At 40.1% G+C, this 21,561-nt stretch overlaps 1 protein-coding gene and 2 non-coding genes across 13 annotated transcripts in view; all 3 read left to right on the top strand.

Annotated features, from left to right (window-relative positions):
- Positions 1–21,561, top strand: part of CNOT1 (CCR4-NOT transcription complex subunit 1) — a 55,274-nt gene that overhangs the window by 22,399 nt on the left and 11,314 nt on the right. For 3 of the 11 annotated variants that reach the window (XM_085589729.1, XM_085589735.1, XM_085589736.1), the window contains 19 exons: positions 3,329–3,479; positions 4,845–5,046; positions 5,552–5,698; positions 6,829–6,953; positions 7,767–8,053; positions 8,898–8,976; positions 10,204–10,434; positions 11,681–11,821; positions 12,503–12,682; positions 13,740–13,856; positions 14,243–14,353; positions 14,930–15,007; positions 15,332–15,509; positions 15,997–16,127; positions 16,488–16,784; positions 18,259–18,399; positions 18,489–18,593; positions 19,139–19,258; positions 20,082–20,276. In XM_085589729.1, the coding sequence (XP_085445855.1) occupies positions 3,329–3,479; positions 4,845–5,046; positions 5,552–5,698; positions 6,829–6,953; positions 7,767–8,053; positions 8,898–8,976; positions 10,204–10,434; positions 11,681–11,821; positions 12,503–12,682; positions 13,740–13,856; positions 14,243–14,353; positions 14,930–15,007; positions 15,332–15,509; positions 15,997–16,127; positions 16,488–16,784; positions 18,259–18,399; positions 18,489–18,593; positions 19,139–19,258; positions 20,082–20,276 (3,016 nt within the window). The remainder of the gene's footprint in view (positions 1–3,328; positions 3,480–4,844; positions 5,047–5,551; positions 5,699–6,828; positions 6,954–7,766; positions 8,054–8,897; positions 8,977–10,203; positions 10,435–11,680; positions 11,822–12,502; positions 12,683–13,739; positions 13,857–14,242; positions 14,354–14,929; positions 15,008–15,331; positions 15,510–15,996; positions 16,128–16,487; positions 16,785–18,258; positions 18,400–18,488; positions 18,594–19,138; positions 19,259–20,081; positions 20,277–21,561) is intronic. The other 8 variants (XM_085589730.1, XM_021541112.3, XM_085589733.1 and 5 more) reach the window with 6 other exon arrangements.
- On the top strand, positions 3,806–3,941 carry LOC116184069 (small nucleolar RNA SNORA50). The gene has a single exon (XR_004148798.1). It is a non-coding gene; the product is annotated as a small nucleolar RNA SNORA50 (small nucleolar RNA).
- LOC116184067 (small nucleolar RNA SNORA46) lies at positions 13,173–13,311 on the top strand. Its single transcript, XR_004148796.3, has one exon. It is a non-coding gene; the product is annotated as a small nucleolar RNA SNORA46 (small nucleolar RNA).

The raw sequence follows: 21,561 nt of genomic DNA on the forward strand, positions 1-21,561 counted from the left end.
TGTAAGACTTTAGGAGAAAAGACTTCCTGTTTTTCTGCTGAAACCTGTGCAGTTGTAGTTCAAAGGCTGTTTCTAAAATAAAATGATCTAGCACACGTTTTGGTCAGAAGAGATGGCTTTTAATTTTCAAGTCAAAGCGCATCTTTCGAGACTGTAATTCTCAAATGAACTTATATTCCTTATTTTGCATGCTGCAATGTCTGTGTTTTAGAGGTTTAATAGTTAACTGTAGATTTGAATTGCATCTAATGTCATTGTGTTCTGAATTTTAATGTGTTACCGAGTTTTATTTATTCCATTAATTTCAAACTCCACTAGTTCTCTACTGGCACAATTCTCACAGCCTTTGGTTTCTTTTTTTAGCTACTTTTATTCCCTTTTATACAAGAATGTGACCTACTTGCAGTCATTTTCCATTAGTTATTCTCTTTGAGCTTTAGAAAGAAAAAGCTTGGATTTCTTTCATGAAGCAATTGCTTTGATTAGCTTAGGTTTCAGTCACAAATGGAAGCAGGCATTGTAAAGACTAGAAGGTTAAAATCACAGTAAATATGAAATACATTTGGGAGGGTAGTTCACTAGCTGAAGCCTGCATCTCCTCAATCTGTTGATTTAAGAGCCTGCTCTTTAATTAGGCTGTAGTTAGTTCTTGTCTTGTTTTGTGACTGGGGAGACACTTTTTTTTAGCCACCAGGTCCGTGCATGTTCTGAGACTTATTTTTGGTGCAGCTTGTTTATCACTGGTGAACACTGCAGTTGTGGCATCATGTAACAGTGAGTCTTCAAAAAGAAATAAGTGTTCTTTCAATACTGAGTGTTTTAACAATGAAGTCAGGCTTGGTTGCAGGCACCACCGGCTGACCAACCATGTAATTTATTAACAAGACGCTTGTGAGAAGCCCTTCCCTCATGGAGCTGCAGTGAGTTGAGAGGGGCAGCAGTGCCTTGTCCACATAGTCATGTCCTGCATGGTCCAAGTGTGTCAGTGTGGGGAATGGTCATTTCTTCTCAGTCCTTGTCTCAAGCAGGGAAGAGGCTTCTGTGTACCTATTCCTCAGGAATGAAAAGGCTTGTTCCCACTTTATAAGAAGGTGCTTGGGGGGAAAAAAGAGTAAGAGAAATTAATGTGTGATTTCACCAAGCTGGAACTTCCCTTACAGTGACAGTTTTGTTGCTCTAGACTCTGGTCCCTGGCTCTCAGCCCACCAACTTCATTTGCCTGAAATGCAGACTGGGGTTTTTTTGTAGGTTTTGGTTTTGTTGGGTGGGTGGGTTGGTTTGTTTGGGATTTAGGTTTTGGGGTTTTTTTTTAGAAAACCTGCAGTTCTGTGCTATCTAAAAATACTATTATGTTTGCAATTTGATACAGCAGTGTGTCTTGACATGATAAAAAAGTTAACCTTAAGTCTGCGTAGATGGTGGGACAAAACATTAGTGGTTCTCTCCAAAGCACAAATGGCCTAACCAGTCACCATAAATATCCAACTTGGAGATTTTAAGTCTGTCTTTGTCCTCATTCTGGGCTGCCATATTATCTATCTACAGCAATTTGGAATTAGTTTTGCAAAAGCATGTTGTAGTATTTAAGCATAAAGACTGCAAATTTAACCCCGAAAAAAGGAGGAGGGCAAAAGACTGAGGTTGGTAAGGACATGGGAACTGTAGACTCCTGTGACCCATTCCATGACTGACTGAAGTGCTGTATGGTCTTGAAATGCCTCCTGCATCAGAAAAAATCCAGTGGTGCATTTCTACTGGTCATACATGCATTTAAGTGTTGAGATTTCTGAGACTGGCTCAGGTGAGGGCAAATACATACTGACTCTACCTTGTAGCAGGCTCAGACCTCTGTCTACAGGTCTGGTTGCACTTTCTGAAAAAGAAATCTCTTTGGGGTTTTTTGAAGGTAGATTTCTGATTGCATTTTCATACATTCCCCCCAGGGCCATTTGTTTTGAAGTCTTTGAAACAAGGCTCTGGTGAGAGGATGTTAAAAGAGCATAGAGGAGCCAGCTTGTGAAACAGTTATTAACATGTCCATTGCCCTGTATAGAAACCTGGTCACCCATGATACCTCCCCAGATTCCCATCTATCATGGGTGGGATTTTCCCCACACTGCATTGTGGATCACTGGCTTTGGAGAACAGCTGGATGCCCTTAACTAATTCAGTGTGTCCCATTATAGGGTACCTGCCAAAGCTGAAGGCTAATCTTCAATTCTTCTGCCTTAATCACCAACATGGTTCCTTTGTTCTTTTCCCCTCATCCCAAGAGCTGAGCAGTAAAAGCTTTTGAAATTTGAATTGAAATAAGTAATCTTCAGACAATGTTAACAGAACAACAAAGCTGTATTAAGATAGTTGCACCATTACAGGAAGGAATCTGCAGCTTTAGCTGTCTTCACCAGAAAGGTATAAGTGAAGTTCAGGAAAGCATAAATAACTGGCTGCTTTTTTCCAAAAGGAAAATGTTAGTGTTCTGTTATTATGTCTGTGGTTAGGTAAGTCAGCAACAGAGCTGGCTTTCCTTCCAGTTTGTGAACCTGCCAGTCAGACATGGAACACTTTGGAAAGAGGTACTGGCTGCTCTGGGCTGTGCAATGACTTTGTGCCTAAGTTTGAGTTTTCTGATGTTTTTTTTATTTTATTTTCCTTGAATAATTAAATTTCCTGTGTCTATTTGGGTTTAGTGCCAGTGTGTGAAGCACATCTTTCAGTCTGTAGACAGATGGGTTTTAGTGAAGCAGGTGGTGGTATTTACCTCTTCTTTTTTTGTCTGTGAGTACATAGCCCATGTATCTCATCTTTTAGAGAGACCTTGTGTGTAATGAGATTCAGAATGAGAATAACCATAAATGGTGAAGTTTGGTAGAGGAATGAGCCTTGAGGGGCAGATATGAACAAGGGATCACAGCATCACTATCTGTGCTTTAATTCCTGAGGCTAAGCTGTTATGCTGTTATATAGCCCCTAACGTGGATAGCAGGATAAGTTCTTCAAGAACGTGTTGGATCATGTAGGTACATATCCCAGTAAGCCCTTACTTGCTGATGTTAACTGTAAAGGAGTATTTGAATCACCAAAACCAAAAGAATAGTCTATTAGAGATTGTTGTAGAACTACAGTTTAAACTTTTCTATTTAAATGTAGCTGTTTCTCTTGGAAAATTATCTAAGGCAAGCTTTTCTAATAACAAAATGTAGCTTTTGCTGGCTATGTTTTGCAGCTTCTTTTTGTGAAATATGGCCTGAATTTCTTGAGGAAAATCAAATAAGGGCCTTATTTTTGTGACTGTTATGTGGCTCACTGTCGTGCTTCTGCATCCCAGGAGTGTTTCTCCGGAGCTGTCAGAGACGATCCTCACCATGGTAGCAAACTGCAGTAATGTCATGAACAAGGCTCGACAGCCCCCACCTGGAGTCATGCCCAAAGGACGCCCACCCAGCGCCAGCAGCTTGGATGCCATCTCTCCTGTGCAGGTAGAACAATCACATGCTGCATTTTCAGAAGATGGTGTTGATGTAGTGCTAGTTCTGCTGTACTAGTTGAGCTCTTTCTGCAGGACTAAGTCAAACATCATCTACACGTAGTTTTGTGCTTGCATGTCTTGATAGCTTGCTTGTAACTAGAGAATAATGTCTGAGGGATGTAGTTCAGAACTGTCTTTCACTTCACTGATGTCTGTAAGAAGTAACTGTGAAGTATTACCGGATGGGAGCACTGAGGAGGGACAGATATTTGGTTTACTTAAAATAACTGAGGCTTTCTTTTAAAGTGCTAAAATTTACTAGGACTTCTGAGAATTAAGCACTGCCTTTGAACCTGATGTGTCTTGTTTGTAGCTTCACGGGCCAAGCCACAGTGCTAGAGCATAAGGACTTGTTATAACTGGGGCTCTTCAGCTCTCAACTGAACTGCTCTTTTAAAAACAAGGTACATTTCAGTTAATCCCTGCCACTCATCATCCCTTCCTCCTCTGGGAGCAACACATTACAGACAGGTTTTGCTTCTAGCAGTTACATTCAATGGCAGATTTTTAACTAGTGAAAAGTATTTCATATTAAATAGTGACATTTCTGCATTTAAGAATGACTGAATTGTCAGTAGATTACATAAACTAAATGCAGATAGTGGTTTTAATTTGAATTGTTGCTTTATTAAAGTTGCTCATCAGTTGTACCAAATATCTTGGCAACCTGCTACAAATAACTCGTGAACAAACAGCAGCAATTTTTATTCTGTAGTCATGTTGTCTTTTGGGTAATACCATTTTGTGCTATTCCTAATCAGTTCCTTAACTTACTGCTTTGGCAGACTGTATTGTGCCTTCCCTCCTATCCATAAACCAGGTCTTAATGTTTTTTATTGTAGAATTCAAGCAGGTATTTATCTGTGAAAAGTTGGCATAGTAGGATCCTTCAAACAGTCAAAAATATTGTTAAGTTTGAAATGAAACAGCTTTGTAAGTCTTAAGGTGAGGTCTGAGATTGCAAACTGCAGAGCATAAACTACTCTAGTACAAAGATCTGTGAGTAGAAGTAAGTGCTGCTTATTGTAAGCATTTACTGTTGTGTTACGTTCAACTACAGACTGGAATAATCAGGCTTTCTGTAGAACCTATGAGAGAACAGGATTTAATGTGATTAAAGAAGAAAAATAAGAGTGTCTTCTGTAGACAAACTAGTCTTTTGGGGTGATCTGGATGACTTCAGAATTTACAGTAACCATGCAGAAGAGCTTTACTCATAAATGTTTTGATATGTAGCCGTCTTTGTACAAAACATGCCAAAAATCATTTGGGTTGTGTTTTATGGAGTTTGTATAATTTTCCTTTCTTCATTCAGATCGACTCGCTTGCAGGAATGGCCTCTCTTAGTTTGGGTGGCTCAGCTGCTCCTCACACCCAGAGCATGCAAGGCTTCCCTCCAAACTTGGGCTCTGCATTCAGTACTCCTCAGTCACCAGCAAAAGCATTCCCGCCTCTTTCCACCCAAAACCAGACAACCGGTTTCAGTGGCATCGGAGGACTTTCTTCACAGCTTCCAGGTACTGCTCTTCGGGTGGAGTGGTTTGTTTTTGACATGGCACAGCTAAGGCACTGTTGTTGCTGTGGCTGGAAATACTGAATGTGACAGCCCACTCCTTAAGGGAAGGTTGGGTGCTTCCTCCCCTTTAAGGGTGGGAAGTCATACTGGATGACAAGCTATGTCGTAGGGAGGGGAGTTACACTCCGATATGGAGTGAGGAGTCCTCACTCCTGGGTCATTGCTGAAACAGCACTTCAGAGTGTTAGAGCTGCAGTAGGTAAAAGGTTTGAGTCAAGAGGATGAGTGTTTTGACAAATATAGCAGCATTATTTTGGGATGGGCAGAGACGAAGAACTGCTTATGTTAAAACTGTTTGATATTAGACAGCAATGAGGCTATAAAGCTCTGAGTTCTTGGAAATTACAAGTGCTAGGAGGAGTGGTAAGTGGATACTGTGAGGGTGCAGCTGAGATGATTAATTGCTTGCTTTCAGCTAGTGGTCTTACTACAGGTTTGCTTTTTAGTAGGTGGTCTTACTACGGGTAGCCTGACTGGCATAGGAACTGGAGCCCTGGGCCTTCCTGCGGTGAACAATGATCCATTCGTGCAAAGGAAGCTGAGCACATCTGGACTGAACCAGCCTACATTCCAGCAGAGTAAGATGAAACCTTGTAAGTGGTAGTGTTGTCTGTGGCTGTGAAGTGTGACTGTGGTCTGCAGTTAATCTGTGTTTCCTTCAGGGAAAGCTTTGATCTGTAGGTGGTAAATCTTAGAAGTGTGGCTCTTGTATTATTATATTAGTATGAAAAAGGTACTTCTAAATGTGTATCCCAAGAGCATGCCAAATGTCCATGGTGGGGGTGGTGTTAAAAAAGAATCCATTAGCATAAAAATATAATGTGTTATGGATTTACATGAATAGTATGTTTCTGTCCTTTTTCTGCTGTGCTGTGTTTTGAACAAAAGTGTTGTCCTACTCTTGGCAGAGAATTTTATGTGCCTGCTACCAGGGTGTTTTTTGTTTTTTTTGTAACAAGGTTAAACCTGGGTAAGGTCCTATTGCAGCAGAGAACTTGACAGGTGAAACAGTGAAATAGACTGCAACATTGGATACAAATAAGATGAACAAAAGCTGGTGGAAAGATAGTTTTTGAAAGGACTGATCTGGTTCTTTACACTAAGCCATTATCCTTAACTCGTGCCTCTGCAGCATGCTCACAGTGAGATGCTGAAGCAGTAAAATGGTGAGGAAGCACAGCCATATGCTAAACCTTCCACATTGCTGTTACAGAGGAGCTATCAAAGAAGCCATATGCAATTACAGCAAACTTACCTGTCTCTAGAGATGTACAGTGGAGGTAGCTGTAATCACCACTGGTTTATATTCTGGGTCTTGAACATTCAATAGAAACTTATTGGAAGCTCACTGGCTGGCCTGAAAGTTTGTGTGCAAGTTTGTGTGCATGTTAGTGTTGTGTAGCATGCTTTATTCTAGACTGTTCTGCTTTCAGTTATTTAGCTGTCAGCTGAGGTTAGCTTGGGGTGTGCTGGGCTCTAGGAGTAGAGCAGTGTGAGGTTATTGCTATCTTAGGATGCAGTTTTTTGAATAAATATAGCATATTGAAAACAGATTTTTAAATAGCAGTTTCAGCGGTTTCTGTTTACTGGGAAGGTTAAATATCCTGCTCTTCAGAAGAACTAGCAGTTCTGTATAGATTGGTGGAAGAGTTGAAAACAACTAGATGAAATTCTGACTGTCTGAAGTTGTCCTGAGTATGATACCTGTTCCTTTTTTTAACAGCTGATTTATCTCAGGTGTGGCCAGAGGCTAATCAGCACTTTAGCAAAGAAATAGATGATGAGGCAAACAGCTACTTCCAGCGTATTTACAACCATCCACCACACCCAACCATGTCTGTGGATGAGGTGAGTTCCCTTCTGCACCAGTTACAGCACCTGCCAGAGACTTGCAATAAAGTGGATTGTAATTATTCCTTCATGTATTATTTTTAGTGGGAAATAATAAAGGGCTCGTGGTGGATGCTTGCAGCACTGCTTTTTTGCTTGGTTGAAGGTGTTTTCACAGTAAACTTGCAGTTGTTCATTACATTCAGCTTTGACTTGTCTGGATTGAAGACTTCAGATTTCTAATTAACACTTCTAAAATGCTGCTAATTGGGAAGGATTCAGTGTGGTGTGGAAGCTTTTTTATTGAAAATAAGTGCTAAAGAGTGCCTTTAAATAGTCTATATAAATTATCTTAAATGTATTTGGTTTTAAACTTTGTAAAAATGGCTACAAGATCCAGATACATAAAAGTATCCTAAGGTCTACCTTCTGAGCTTTTGATAATTATTTCTGTTAGTCTCTATGAGAGTAATTATTGGTCTGATGTACTTACTCTTTGAAGTACTTCAAATTTACTTTAGTATATTTTCATGGCTATAAATTATGGAAGACACAACATTAATTTTAATTTTTCTAATTTGAAAGTAATAGTGTAGGCAGTCACAAAAAAAGTTTTGTGTGAAGACAGTTGCATAAAAGAAAACTAAAGTCTGAAGAGGAAGCTGGTTGTAGTGATGTAGTGTCTGTCTGCTGTCTAAAATGAAGCAGTTATTTTGTGGTTGTGGTAGCACAATGTACCTTAGTAGTTGCAAACACTTAAGAAACATGAACGTGGGAAAGGGCTGAAATAAAGCAAATCTGTTAGTAACAATTTCTTTGATTTCTTTCCAGGTCTTGGAAATGCTGCAGAGGTTTAAGGACTCCAACATTAAACGGGAACGAGAAGTGTTTAACTGTATGCTGAGGAACTTGTTTGAGGAATATCGCTTCTTTCCCCAGTACCCAGATAAAGAGCTGCACATAACAGCCTGTCTCTTCGGGGGCATCATAGAGAAAGGACTGGTTACTTATATGGCATTGGGCCTGGCCCTGCGCTATGTTCTTGAAGCCTTACGAAAGCCTTTTGCATCCAAAATGTACTATTTTGGTATTGCTGCACTAGATAGATTTAAAAATAGGTGAGTGTGGGTTTGGTACAGCTCTGATATAGTGCCTGTATTGTCTTGTGAACCTTGAACCTGCTCTAATCGTGCCATACAAAATTGCACAGCTCAGCTTTGGGATTTCTTCAAAGATACACTGACGAAACAAAATGTGTGAATGTGCTAATTAAAGGGTAACCTTTCCAAATTAAAATGTTCAGTGTGACACCTGTATAAATGTGGGACAAACTGAGATGCTGAAACTACTTAGACTCCATGAAAATCAGTAAAGTGTTGAGTTAGATGAAGTAACTAACAGCTTGTTAGACATGGGGTGAATATAATTACTCTCACAGCTTTCCAGTGGAGTGCCATTTGCACTGTTCATTGCTGAAGGATTGACTGAGAGCTGAGCTCTAGAACTTTGCTTTTACACAGAAAAGTATGGCTAAACAATCTCAGAAAAAGTTCTTTCTCAAAACTTCTTATGAATTCCAGATAGAGAAGATTCTGGGTGTGAGGTGTGCTCTGGTTTTCTGTTTAAAATGCACTGAACCAGACTACAAATAATTTATCCAGTAATCTTGTTGCAAACACTGGATATAAATGGAATTGTGTACTAGGTAAGAAGTACAGATATGTAGGAAAAGATGAGTTACTGTGAATAAATCCTGTGCTTTAATGTTTAATTCATTTAAAATAGATTTTGCAGCAAAAAATATTTTGTAGGTAGTGCTTTGTTTACAGTACAGCTGCTGTAAGGAGTCCAGAAGTAACTCTGTGGTGCTGTATGGGAATGACATACATGATAGTTGTTTCTCTCTAATACTGTTTCTGATGTGGGCTTATGCTTCTGACTGATGAATGTTTTGTCTGACAGATTGAAGGACTATCCCCAGTATTGTCAGCACTTGGCTTCTATTAGTCACTTTATACAGTTCCCACATCATTTGCAGGAGGTGAGTGTGTCTGTAAGCAACATTAACTTTCTATGGTGCCAAATTCTTCAGAGCAAATTTCTGTTTTCCTTTGGGAAAGCAATCTCATCTGCGGTGATTTTAGACCATGTTACATCTACAGAATCAAATGCCTTTTCTTAAAGGTTTTGCTTTGGGATAGGGTAGGCAGGTGAAGGTGCATTTCCTGCTCCCATAAATCTCTTTTGGTTGTTTACGTTGAAACTAGCTGAATCTAACTTCATAATCAACCAATGCATGCATGTCCCTGCATGAAGGTTTTAAAGTGTCTCAGTGTATTCGTATTCCAGTCCCTTAAATATTTGGAGATTTAGTCTAAAATAGAGGTGATTCAGCTGGCTTTATACTGCTTCATACTTAGACCTGATAAAATAATACAGGAAAAAAATATTTCCTGAAGGTCTGAGAGCCATGGGAATACCTCATTGTCCAAAATAGTGTTCATCACATGGTGTCTGACTTGAACGTGCTTTTATTGGCAGAAATACAGAAAAACTGATCCCAGTGGTAGAGCTTAAGAGCATGAGCTAAATAAGGAAAGTTTGGCTCTACCATTAAGGTAGAGGCTCACACCCAAAGGTGCAAAGTCCAGTAGCAGTCTTGTTCACTAACAGCTTTCAGACTGTACCCCCTAAATGACAGTCTTTCTCCAGGTTCTGGGAAAATGTATAGCAGTGGTGAAGAAACTAATCTTCTACTATGGAACTATTTCAGAAAATGTAATATCTATAAGTTGTCTATTTCTGAACTATGGTTTTGCTTATTAATGCTGAGCTGCAGACTATTCTGTCTGGCTGTCAAGAGTCCTTGCAGAAGGCTTCTTACCTGCTTTGTAGCCTGTTTCTTGATATTCACACATTGTTCTTGGGCTCTTTCTCATCTTTTGTTCTGCTGTTCTAGACTTGGAGGGATAGGTAGGGAGTTTTTTTAGGTAGTACTCTGTAAAATATCAAGCATGTTAGGTCTTGTGATGCTTGACATCAATTTGTTGAGGCCACAGGCAGAACTGGAGGTTCCTCTGCAGTAAGTTCATAGTAACAAGATGTGCTTTATCAGAATATACAGTAATATTTAGAGATTCCTTTATGGGAAGACTGTCAAATATTTTAAGGATTGTTGGCAAATCTTTATAGTGCTCATGCTGAAAATCAGCCTATAGTTCTGTTGCTGCATGTGAAATTTTGTATGTGCTTGTTCACCCTATTTTAGTACATAGAATATGGACAGCAATCCAGAGATCCTCCTGTGAAGATGCAGGGTTCAATCACCACCCCTGGAAGTATTGCACTTGCCCAGGCTCAGGCCCAGGCCCAGGTTCCAGCAAAAGCACCTCTTGCTGGCCAAGTCAGCACTATAGTGACCACCTCAACCACCACCACCGTTGCAAAAACCATTACAATCACCCGACCAACTGGAGTCAGCTTCAAGAAAGATGTGCCGGTGAGCATTGTGTCATTGTGCCCTTCCCAGAGAGGCAGATGCTGCTCTGGACTAAGTACATACAGACAGAATTTGTTTCAATTTATGTACTACAGATTTTTAAACTGTGGTCCTTATTTATGATAGAACCTTTTAAAGTAAGGCAAACATTTTTGTAGAGAGAAGGCATTTTTCATCATTTGGGGTCAAGTAGAAATGTGTTCTTGAGGTTGTAATTATAAAGACAATTACAGAAAGATTTTTGTTAATGACTTGAGACAGGATTTTTAAAATAGTTAGCAGCTGCTATTCTGCTTGGGACTTAAGAACACTTACTGCACACATCTGACACAGTTCTAACTGCATTAGGTTTTTCATGTCTTTGGTAACTTGTGCAAACAACTCTGAAGCTTGACAGAGTTATTACAGGGTTGGTAGATCGAATTGGCTATTGCACAGAAGGTTTGGGGCACACTTGGTCCCATGTGGATACTGAGGATGCATGGTGCTGTTCTGTGTGATGGCTGATGCACTGGAAAGTTGAGCCTATCTTTGAATAGGTCTCTGTAAAGGAGGCAAAAGCCAAATACAGCTGAAAGTGTTGTGAGCACACTTGAGGGGACAGTCATTAGTGTAGCTATTAATGTCTTTCTCACCTGATTACATCATGTAGAAACTTGTTACATTGAGGTGTTTGTTTTCCCATTTAAACTCCAGTCAGGATTGATGCTGAAAACTGCATCACCTTTTCCCTTAATTGCAATATACCAGGTGCTAAAGCCCTGGGGTGGTCCAGAGCTGCAGCTCCAGGGACCAGGGCCACATTCTCTTTTCTTAAGCTGGCAACTTAGAATGAGAATCTGGTCTCAGAATGAACCTCTGGGATTTCTCCTTCCCAAATCAACACTGAAGTGCTCCTGGAGACTCCCCGCTGTGTTAAGTGCTGCTCACTATTGTGTTGTGATTTTTCTCCAAGCTATAATTGTACACAGGCTTAAAGGCCTAAAGGGTGCCATTGCAGTTGCACCTATTATATGTGCATGTAGAGGCTTCTTCTGCAGCAGCATTCTTCTGCTGAGTATTGATCATCATTTTTAGAATAAAAAAATCACTTGGTTACTTCAGAGTGCTGCTGAAAATGAATCCGAGACAGTAGATGTCCCCTGATAATGCTCAATTCTATTTTTGCTTGACAGAAGAGAGCAAAAGTTCCTTTTGATGTCACCTCTAGGTATTGTTTATGCTTAACTTCTTGTTCTCCTTTCAGCCTTCCATTAATACTACCAACATTGATACGCTGTTAGTAGCAACAGATCAAACAGAGAGGATTGTGGAACCTCCAGAGAATGTTCAGGAAAAAATTGCTTTCATCTTCAATAATCTGTCTCAGTCAAATATGACACAGAAGGCAAGTATGAAAGAATGCTAGTAAAAATAGTTTTTATACTCTTAATCCTTTTTTTATATATTCATTTTTAAGTGTGGGCTGATGATACTTCTACAAAATTCTAACTTGAAAAACTTCAGGAGGGAGCACACTCTAAAGGAATTATGATAGTTTCCAGCACTTTATGCTTAAACATCTGTGGAGATAAAATTTTCCGGGGAGAGGAGAGAGATGGGTAGGAGATACCTATTCTTAATCTTAAATAAACATTTACATCATGAATGGACTGGGTACCATTAAATGTTGCAAGGTTAATTTCTGGTATTCAGAAATTCAGGGAATTTTTCTGAACTAGTTGAGGCATACAGTCCTGCTGCCACCTATGCTGTTGTCTCATGGATGTATGGCTTGAACTTGTAAGGTGACAACATTTATTTCAATTTCTCTGGTAAAAAACTGGGAAGTGAAGGAAAGGTGAATTGTTATATCTTGCTGATTTCGTGATTGAGCCCTTACTAGTCGAACAGATCTTTGGATAATAAGACACTGATTTCAAATATTTATTTTTTTGTAGAAAAACAACCTTAGTGTTAGAAGCAGTTGACTGACCATAAACTGTATGTTGGTCAGAGCTGACCCCAGAAGGTTTTGATTATCTTCTCATCTGTTCTGTGGTATGCTTTGTCTTTGGTTTGAGCACAGGTGGAAGAACTGAAGGAAACAGTGAAAGAAGAGTTCATGCCTTGGGTATCACAGTATCTTGTGATGAAAAGAGTCAGTATTGAGCCTAACTTTCACAGTTTATATTCAAACTTCCTTGACACACTTAAGAATCCAGAGTTTAATAAAATGGTTCTGAATGAAACCTACAGAAATATCAAGGTGAGTACTGCAAGTTTTCTAAAGGCAGCATGAGAGCATGCTGTTGTCCTCATGCTGTTTGTTTGTGTGGTGCTGATCCTCAAATACAGAATATCATTCAAAAATCTACTTTCTGGCTTACCACTAAACCTATAGATTATCTTTAGGAATACTAGGATTCTTTTCAGTTAGGAACATATGAAAGACTTAAATTGTGTAGGCAAATTTGCATTTCAGTTGATTTATGTAGGTGGACTTCAAATTTGTGTGAGGTTTGCAAATTACAACCCAGGGGGAAATTGCTTATGGTCTAGTTGTTTTCTGTGGAGGAAAGTGCAAAGATAGAAAATTACACTCTGCTTTTTTGGCCCAAGAGGAATAGGGGGGAAATTATGTGTTTAGAAAATGGGGGTGTAAAAACCAAAATTTATTGGAGGGCTAAAATAATGTGGATGAGGGGAGGAAGCAATAGCCCAGAAGTGATGACCAGATGAAACAAGTTTGTAAAGAATGCACTATTTTTAAACCTGTTGGTGGAGTTTCCTGACCACCATGGGTTACGCTGTAGTGCAAAAGCATCTCCTGGCTCTTGAGAATACAGCTGACCCTGCTCTGTTCAGCTGATGCTTCTCTGGAGTTAAGGAACAGAACTAGCAGCAGAATACTTGTTTTATTATTTATGACATGATGACATGATTTATACTTTGACTTGTGGATGAGATGGTTTCCCTGGAAGGTTAAACTGTAGCCTTCAGATCTGTGATGAGGCATTAAGGGGAAGCACAAGTTACACTCGGCTATGGGGGTAGTTGCAACAGTCTCAACAGAATGAATGGTAAGGTCTGGGAAAAATAATCCTCTTTTTTTGATCCTTTTAAAGAAAGGAGTTTTGTAGTCATTACAGTGCAGATCTAAGGGTGCTACCTTGAAGTAAAAGCTGTTCAAATATCTTTGTAATATGACTGAAGCTCAGAACTTAATGTTCTAAAATTTTACCTTCATTCATATCAGCTGTTGGATGTGGAGTCTGGTTATCTTCTGCTTGTTGCTTGAGATCTTTTTTTTTATTCTTTGTTAGGTGCTGTTGACATCAGATAAAGCTGCAGCCAACTTCTCAGACCGTTCCTTGTTAAAGAACCTTGGTCACTGGCTGGGAATGATAACGATGGCTAAAAATAAGCCCATCTTGCACACGGTGAGCTTCTGTCTTTACAGATTGCCTTGGCATGAATTGGTATGCTGTTATGCAGTAGCATAGGCTATTTTGGAAATCTTTCTGGTGCCTCTTTTGTGTGCCAAGTACAAAGTATGACTCCAGAGTTGGTTATTTAACACTTCTAAATATTTTTTTTTTTATATCAGAAAAGTTAGTAGCTGAATTTATTTTGGCAAAAGCTTATTAATCCATGTTGAAATGTAGATGTATGTTCAAAAAGTAACTGCTGCTTAGCAGTCTGTAAAATTCAAGGTCTGTCTTGACTCAGCCTTGCCTGTATCTGAAAAGGAAGCAGTATATTAGTGGAATTGTGCAATGTGTTTGCTGTTTTCTCTACCCTCATTCCCACTTCAACTGTTTTTCAGGATTTGGATGTGAAGTCACTACTGCTGGAAGCATACGTTAAGGGACAGCAGGAATTGCTTTATGTAGTGCCATTTGTTGCCAAAGTCTTAGAATCCAGTGTCAGGAGTGTGGTAAGTATCTTTATACAGACAGAGTTACTGCTCAAATAGCAAAATATTGCAGGAAGTAATCAGCTTTTGTCCCAGTATGAAAACTGATTGAATCCAGTGGAGAGAAAGAAAAGGGATATAAAAGCATAAAGTCAAGGAGTTGTGTGGAGGGAAAGTACATGGCCATGCATTTTTAATAGGTGGTGTTAGCTGAAATGTACTGTGGTATCCCTGAACAGAACTCCATTGAGAAATGGAAGGATGCCATTGAAAAGGTTTTAGGATATATTTATTCCTAGTTTGTTGGTTTTTTTCTCCCACCCATTTTGATCCTGATCAGCTTGTCAGTTCTGATTTTTCAAGGACCAGGTCATTGTGTTTCCAGTTTTTCACTTAAGTTTCTAATGTATTTCTAGTTATACTGAATTACTGGAATAATTATTACTAAAATACTAAATTCTACTCTAATCACAGCTGTACAAAGGTTTCCATGGCTGTATGCACACATCACTGCTTGTGTTTCAAACACTGCTAGTCATAAATTATCCAGTTGATTCAAGAAGTTTCTGTAATCCTGCTCTCTTCTTTCTCTTGTAGGTCTTCAGGCCTCCAAATCCATGGACAATGGCCATTATGAATGTTTTAGCTGAGCTACATCAGGAACATGATCTAAAAGTAAATTACTGGATTTTTTTTTCTGTAACTTCTGAGTGTAAGGTTTTACTGACATACTAGTCAAGAAGCATGTTATGAAGGACTAAGCAGTCCTCCTCACTGCTTTATAGCATGGGGAGATTGCTTGGGCATTGCTTAATTTGGTAGAGCTTGGATGAAGCTCTTCTCCATGAGGTCAACATCAAGATAGTTGTCTGAGCCTCAGTCATTATTAGTCTCTGAAAAGGGTGAGATTAGAATGGGGAGTTGGGGAGGCAAGTGGCTCAGTAGATGTTTCGGGTATTTTCCTTGTGACATGACCTAAACTTAAGAGTTGTTTTGCAGTTGAATCTGAAGTTTGAGATTGAGGTGCTCTGCAAGAATCTTGCACTAGACATCAATGAGCTGAAACCTGGAAGTCTCCTGAAAGATAAGGATCGTCTGAAAAATCTGGATGAGCAGCTGTCTGCTCCAAAGAAGGATGTGAAGCAGCCAGAAGAGCTACCACCCATCACAACAACTAGTAAGTACATCTCATAGAATCCAGAACCACACTGTTAAAGTTCAAATAAGACAGGTTTTGCTATCACAAAATAAAATATGAAGCTACATATGCTGTTCTAATATTCCTGAGTGCTTGGGAGCACTTGGGTAGTTTTGTAAGAAATAGGTCTACAGAGTTTGGAGAGGGGAAGGGAATGGAAGCTGTCATGAGGATTAATTCTGTATTATGTTTGTGTAGCTACTCAGACTCCCTGCTATTAACAATAGACCAGATGCTAAAACTATCCTAATAAACAGCTCTCTTAAAATGTACTGAAGCTACTGTGGTACTAATTATTAGGCAAATACAGAGTGAAAGTTGCTTGGTAAGTTTAGGAGATTTCATGATCAAACTGCAAAGCTTTTATTTCTACATTGTTTCCTGGTTTAAATAAGAATTATACACTTGTTTTATAAGCAGTTGCTTTTCACTAGTGTCTCAATGCAAACCTACTTGTGTTCTTCAGCTGCTTCTACAACTCCAGCTACCAGCACCACTTGTACGGCCACGGTTCCTCCACAGCCCCAGTACAGTTATCATGATATCAACGTCTATTCTTTAGGAGGGCTGGCTCCACACATTACCTTAAATCCAACGGTAAGTTTAGAACTGATTTAGTTTACTAAAGGAATTCTTACAGCCAGGGTTGATGCAGATCTCAACTGGTGGGAGCTATCAGGATTTCAGTATAAAAGGAGCCTCTGTGCTCCTTTTGTCCTGTTAGCAGCTCAGCTCCTAAGTGAATCTTCGCATTGTTACTCAGCTGCAAACTGGTTAGAAAAATAATAATTTGTTCCAGTTTCAGATTTATCAAATCCTGTAGTAGCTGCATGGGGAACATAGGAATACTGCACATGCTATGACAGTGCACTTACAAGTCATTGAGAAAATGCAGGTGTGTAGGGTAGGTGGGATTCCAATGTACTTTATTCTCTCCCCTTTCCTAATCCCCGGCAGATTCCGCTGTTCCAAGCGCACCCGCAGCTGAAGCAGTGTGTGCGGCAGGCGATCGAGCGTGCAGTGCAAGACCTTGTCCACCCAGTGGTCGACAGATCCATCAAGATTGCCATGACAACCTGTGAGCAGATAGTCAGGAAGGACTTCGCCCTGGATTCGGAGGAGTCCCGCATGCGTGTGGCCGCTCACCACATGATGAGGAATCTGACTGCTGGGATGGCCATGATTACCTGCAGGGAACCTTTGCTGATGAGCATAGCTACCAACTTGAAAAATAGCTTTGCTACTGCACTGAGGGTAAAAGCCCCATCATTTGGAGTTTATATCCAACTTACTGGACTGTAGGCATCCAGTATTAGTAAATCAGTTCTCCACAATATAGACTTGTTAATTAATTGTGTGGCTTAAATAGCATGGGCATGAATTCACTGGGTAAAATTTCATTACTTTTCTGGAATTACAGTGGAAAAAAACGTTGTGATTCCAAGTCAAACACCCTTAAACTGAGATGGTAGCTCTTACTAAATGACACACAAACTTCCTGACTGGCTTTTTATTTTGCCCAGTGTTCTCTCCAGTTTAATTACATAATGGAAGCTTTGGAGGCTTGAACATTCTGCAGGGTTTGAGGTAGAAAAGCTAAAGTGGGGAGGACTGAATTGATTTTGGTGATATCTTGGTTTGTTTCAGCATGCGTGCTTCAGGCAGATTTTATTTACTTGTGCTGTTAGCAGATACGCAGTTTAGACTCTTCTACATAGTTTGTGAATTCATTGGGTTTTCTAGAGGCTGTTATCAGGTCTCTTAATGAAGAAAGTTTGAGCTAAACAGTATGGAACAGCCTGTGAACTGCTGACCACAACAGCAGCTACCACCCAGAATTCTTGCTATTAGTATCAGCAACAAGAGCATAATGATCTTGGAAGGATCAAGACACAGCTTTAAAAATTAAAAATTAAATCAATTAAAAAATTAAATCGATTAAAAATTAACCAGGTTTTTTTTCCCCTGAAGACATATGACGTTGGTACAAATCTAGTTTTAATCCAAGGAAGTTTTTGAAAGGATAATTGTAGAAAACATTTTGTTGCAGAAAAGGCTCTGTGTGAGGTATCTCAAAATTCTCATCTGGCTTATGGTTATGAAGTGGTTTAACAGAAATAGTGTAATTTTCAGGAATTAATGAAAGAGCTCTTAGCAGACAAGAAGGTTCAAGTAGATGGGACTTCTAGTGGAAGTTGCTGCTTTGCACCTTGGAAAATGAGTGCATCTGTTCAGGATTCTCATAAAGAAAACTCCGGGAAGGAAGGAAGAAAATCTGATTCCTTATCAGAAAAGGAGCCCACTGAAAAAGGCATAGGACTGCTGTTTGGCACTGTTAATGGTGCATCTTTATATTTTCCAATTACAACCTAGGAAGTAGAAAAGCTTCTACTGTGATGCAAAGTTTTCCCTTCATTTGCATCACTCTGTGTGTGTCTGTCTAAAGCAAGCCTTTATTTCTGTGCCCTGGAGATAGGTAGGTGGAGAAGATGGAGAACTCCTGCTGTTTTGTCCTTGTTGAAAGTTTTTACTGTCGTCTTGCCTACATGTTTTATTCAAAACTATGCAAAATTAAATTTAATATTGTATATTCTATGGGAAGGGAGTGTGATCCTAAGAGCATTCCTTATTATTGCTGGTGTTCTGTGTAAGCAGTGGTGCAGATTTTAAGGCTAGTTATATACAGGGAAATTTTACATTCTTCACTGATTATTGTGATTTTCAATAGGCAGCCTCCCCACAGCAGAGGGAAATGATGGAGCAGGCAGCTGCCCAGTTAGCACAGGATAACTGTGAGCTTGCCTGCTGCTTTATCCAGAAGACAGCTGTGGAAAAGGCAGGCCCTGAGATGGACAAGAGGCTCGCAACTGTAAGTATGGGACTGTTGAAGTATCCTATGTGCTCATACACATCCAGATGGGTGTCTAAAATGCAATGTGGTGTTTGTGTTATTGCCAGGAATTTGAGCTCAGAAAGCATGCTAGGCAGGAGGGGCGTCGCTACTGCGATCCTGTTGTGTTAACATACCAGGCTGAGCGGATGCCAGAACAGATCAGGTTAAAGGTGAGTTCTCTTCTGTTCTGATGCTGCTCTTCTCTCCCTCCTGATAAGCGAAAGTGGATGGCACGGTGTCAGCTGAGTAATCATATATTGTTAGTCTTGCCTAACAGTGAAGCTGCTGTTATTTTGATGAGTATGGAAACACAAATACATTATTCCAAATAGAGTATTTATATAATTTTCTCAATTACTCGAGTCTCTATTTCTCTGCATTTCCTCTCACTGTTTTGTTGTCTTTATATTTTATTTTCTTTTGTCTTCTTTCTATATTCTTCCTTTAAAGGACATACCATATGCTTTCAGCAGAGCATTTCTCAGTATTCAGTTATTTCTGTTTCTGGGAATGTGAGTTTAATTTTTAGAGCAACATTCCCTCTAAGGAGGTGTGGAAGGAGAGATAGGAGGACCTCAGTGCAGAGCAGTTGAATCCTACTCAATGTCTAGGCCATTTTGTTTAAGAGTAGCTACCTGCTACACAAGTTGCCCTCATTTTTTTTTCTGCCTCAGTTTTATAAATGAGTTAAATGCCTGTTCTTTTTGCTGCAAAGGTTGGAGGTGTGGACCCAAAACAGCTGGCTGTTTATGAAGAGTTTGCACGCAATGTCCCTGGCTTCTTGCCCACCAATGACTTAACTCAGCCTACAGGATTCTTGGCTCAGCCTATGAAGGTAGAGGTCTCTGAGTTAATCAGCTTAAGAGTACTGTAGCTGTTTTGGAGGTTGTTGCAGAACTTGTGTTTTTGTTAGAAGGACTCATAAGAGTCAAGTGTTTGTATTGCTTGGGGATAGTGGTTGGAAAAAAATGAATTTGTTCTAAAGACAAAGTCATGGCAACATAAAACTTCCATCCAGTCTTGGGGATTTGTAACCCAAATTGGGACAAATTCTGCAGTTTAAGATTACTACATGTACTTTTAATTGTAGTGAAACATTTTATTCAGATCTCAGGTTACTTTTGAACGTTGTAGATGGCAAGTCTGAATTTTAAGATAATTAACAAATTTTTATATGCATATGTAAGGCCTTACTGACAGAACAAGGGGGAATGGCTTCAAACTGGAGAGGACAGGTTCAGATTAGATGTTAGGAGGAACTTCTTCGCTGTGAGTGTGGTGAGACATTGGAAGAGGTTATCTGAAGAAGCTGTAGATGGCCCATCCCTGAAGTGTTCAAAGCCAGGCTGGGTGCAGCTTTGAGCAACATGCTTTAGTGGAAGATGTCCCTGCCCATAGCAGGGCAGTTGAAACAAGATAGTCTTTAAGGTCCTTCCAACCCAAACCATTCTGTGATTCTGACTGATAGAATTATGTGCTGGGTATTTTCACATGTACTTATATGTATGTACTTAAAATGCCAGTATAACAAATGGCAGTACTGTAGAAGTCTAAATTCTGGATGCTATAATTTCTGAAGGAGAAGAGCCAGTCAGTCAATATTTGAGTGTCACAAATGCAATCCTTGCAAAAATCACTGATTCTCACTTTCTCTTAAGCAGCAAGCTTGGGCTACAGACGATGTCGCACAAATTTATGACAAATGTATGACAGAACTGGAGCAGCACCTGCAGTCCATTCCACACACCCTGGCCATGAATCCTCAAGTTCAAGCACTGCGTAGCCTCTTGGAGGCAGTGGTAGTGGCTCGGAACTCCCGGGATGCTATTGCTGCACTCGGACTACTGCAGAAGGTAGGTGTTGACAACTCCTCTCTGTAACAGCTTGTTCAGAATTTATTACTCACCTTGCTCATGGATTGTCTTGCTGGTACCCTTGTTTCTTCATGCATGCTATGGAACTTGGTGGGTGAACAGTACTGAACTGCTGTCTTTGGAAATCCAATAAATAAGATTCGGAGGGAAGCCATTGTGTTCACGTTATATTGTAGACATGGTGTTGAGACTGCTGTGGAAGAATCAGGTGTATTAATTTTTAGAATCCTGGGACTTTAGTCCTGGGACTTTAGTCCTGGGACTTAGATGTGCCAAATAGAGAGCTGTTGCAGTCCAGAGTGGTCTGATTTCAGGATGATTTGGAGGCTAAAAAGGTGTTTGAACTGCCCTTGTAAGTAGATAGTATTGAGCAGAATACTAGATTTCTAGTGGCACACTTGGGGTGTTTATTTTGCAGTAACTGATAAATGACTGTGCATGGTGGGTTGACCCTGGCCAGCTACCCAACATCCATCTAGCTGTTTGCTCTTTATGCAGGACACAGAGAAAACACAGGGAAGACTAGATGACATTTGTTCAGATTATGACAGTTTAATAGGGAAAGTGCACAAATGAAAGAACAAGCTCTACTTCCCATCAGCAGAGAGATGTCCAGCTACTCCTCTCAAAGCAGGGCTTCTGCACATGGGACATTTTCCTGGAAAGGCAAATAGCAGAACCATGAATGCTCTTTTTCATCCTCCTTTCCCTGAGCTTTCATTGCTGAACATGATGTCATATGGTATAGAACATCCCTTTATTCAGTTTGGGTCAGCTGTCCTGGCTGTGTTGCTTCCCAGCCTCTTGTCCATTCCCAGCCTACCCACTGGTGGAGGAAGCATAGTGGGAAAGAAAAAGCCTTGATCCTGTGCTAGTGCTGCTCGGCAACTGGCAAAACTGTGGTGTGTTTTCAACACTGTTTCAGCACAAATCCAAAGCACAGCACCATATGGGCTGCTATAAAGCAAATTAACTCCATCCCAGCCAGAATTTGTAGGCTTTACCAGTGGGAAGTGTTGCAGTGAGCTCTGTGATCTGCTGGCATCGGTGCCTGTGTAGTAGTGCAGAACCAAGTGACAGACATAGAGAAAAATCCACTTGAGAAATAGTGTAAGGATACTGAGCTGTCTGCATGAGGATCCAAGAACAGTGCCAAAACAGAGGCATCTGAAAGCTGGAGGGAGACTCTTCGTTCTTGTCTGCTAGTGCTTTTACCTACTAAAGAATCCAGTCCTGACTAGAATTTGACCAAATAAATTGTGTT

Source organism: Lonchura striata, chromosome 11 (assembly GCF_050655825.1).
Source record: "Lonchura striata isolate lonStrDom1 chromosome 11, ASM5065582v1, whole genome shotgun sequence".
Taxonomy (NCBI): domain Eukaryota; kingdom Metazoa; phylum Chordata; class Aves; order Passeriformes; family Estrildidae; genus Lonchura; species Lonchura striata.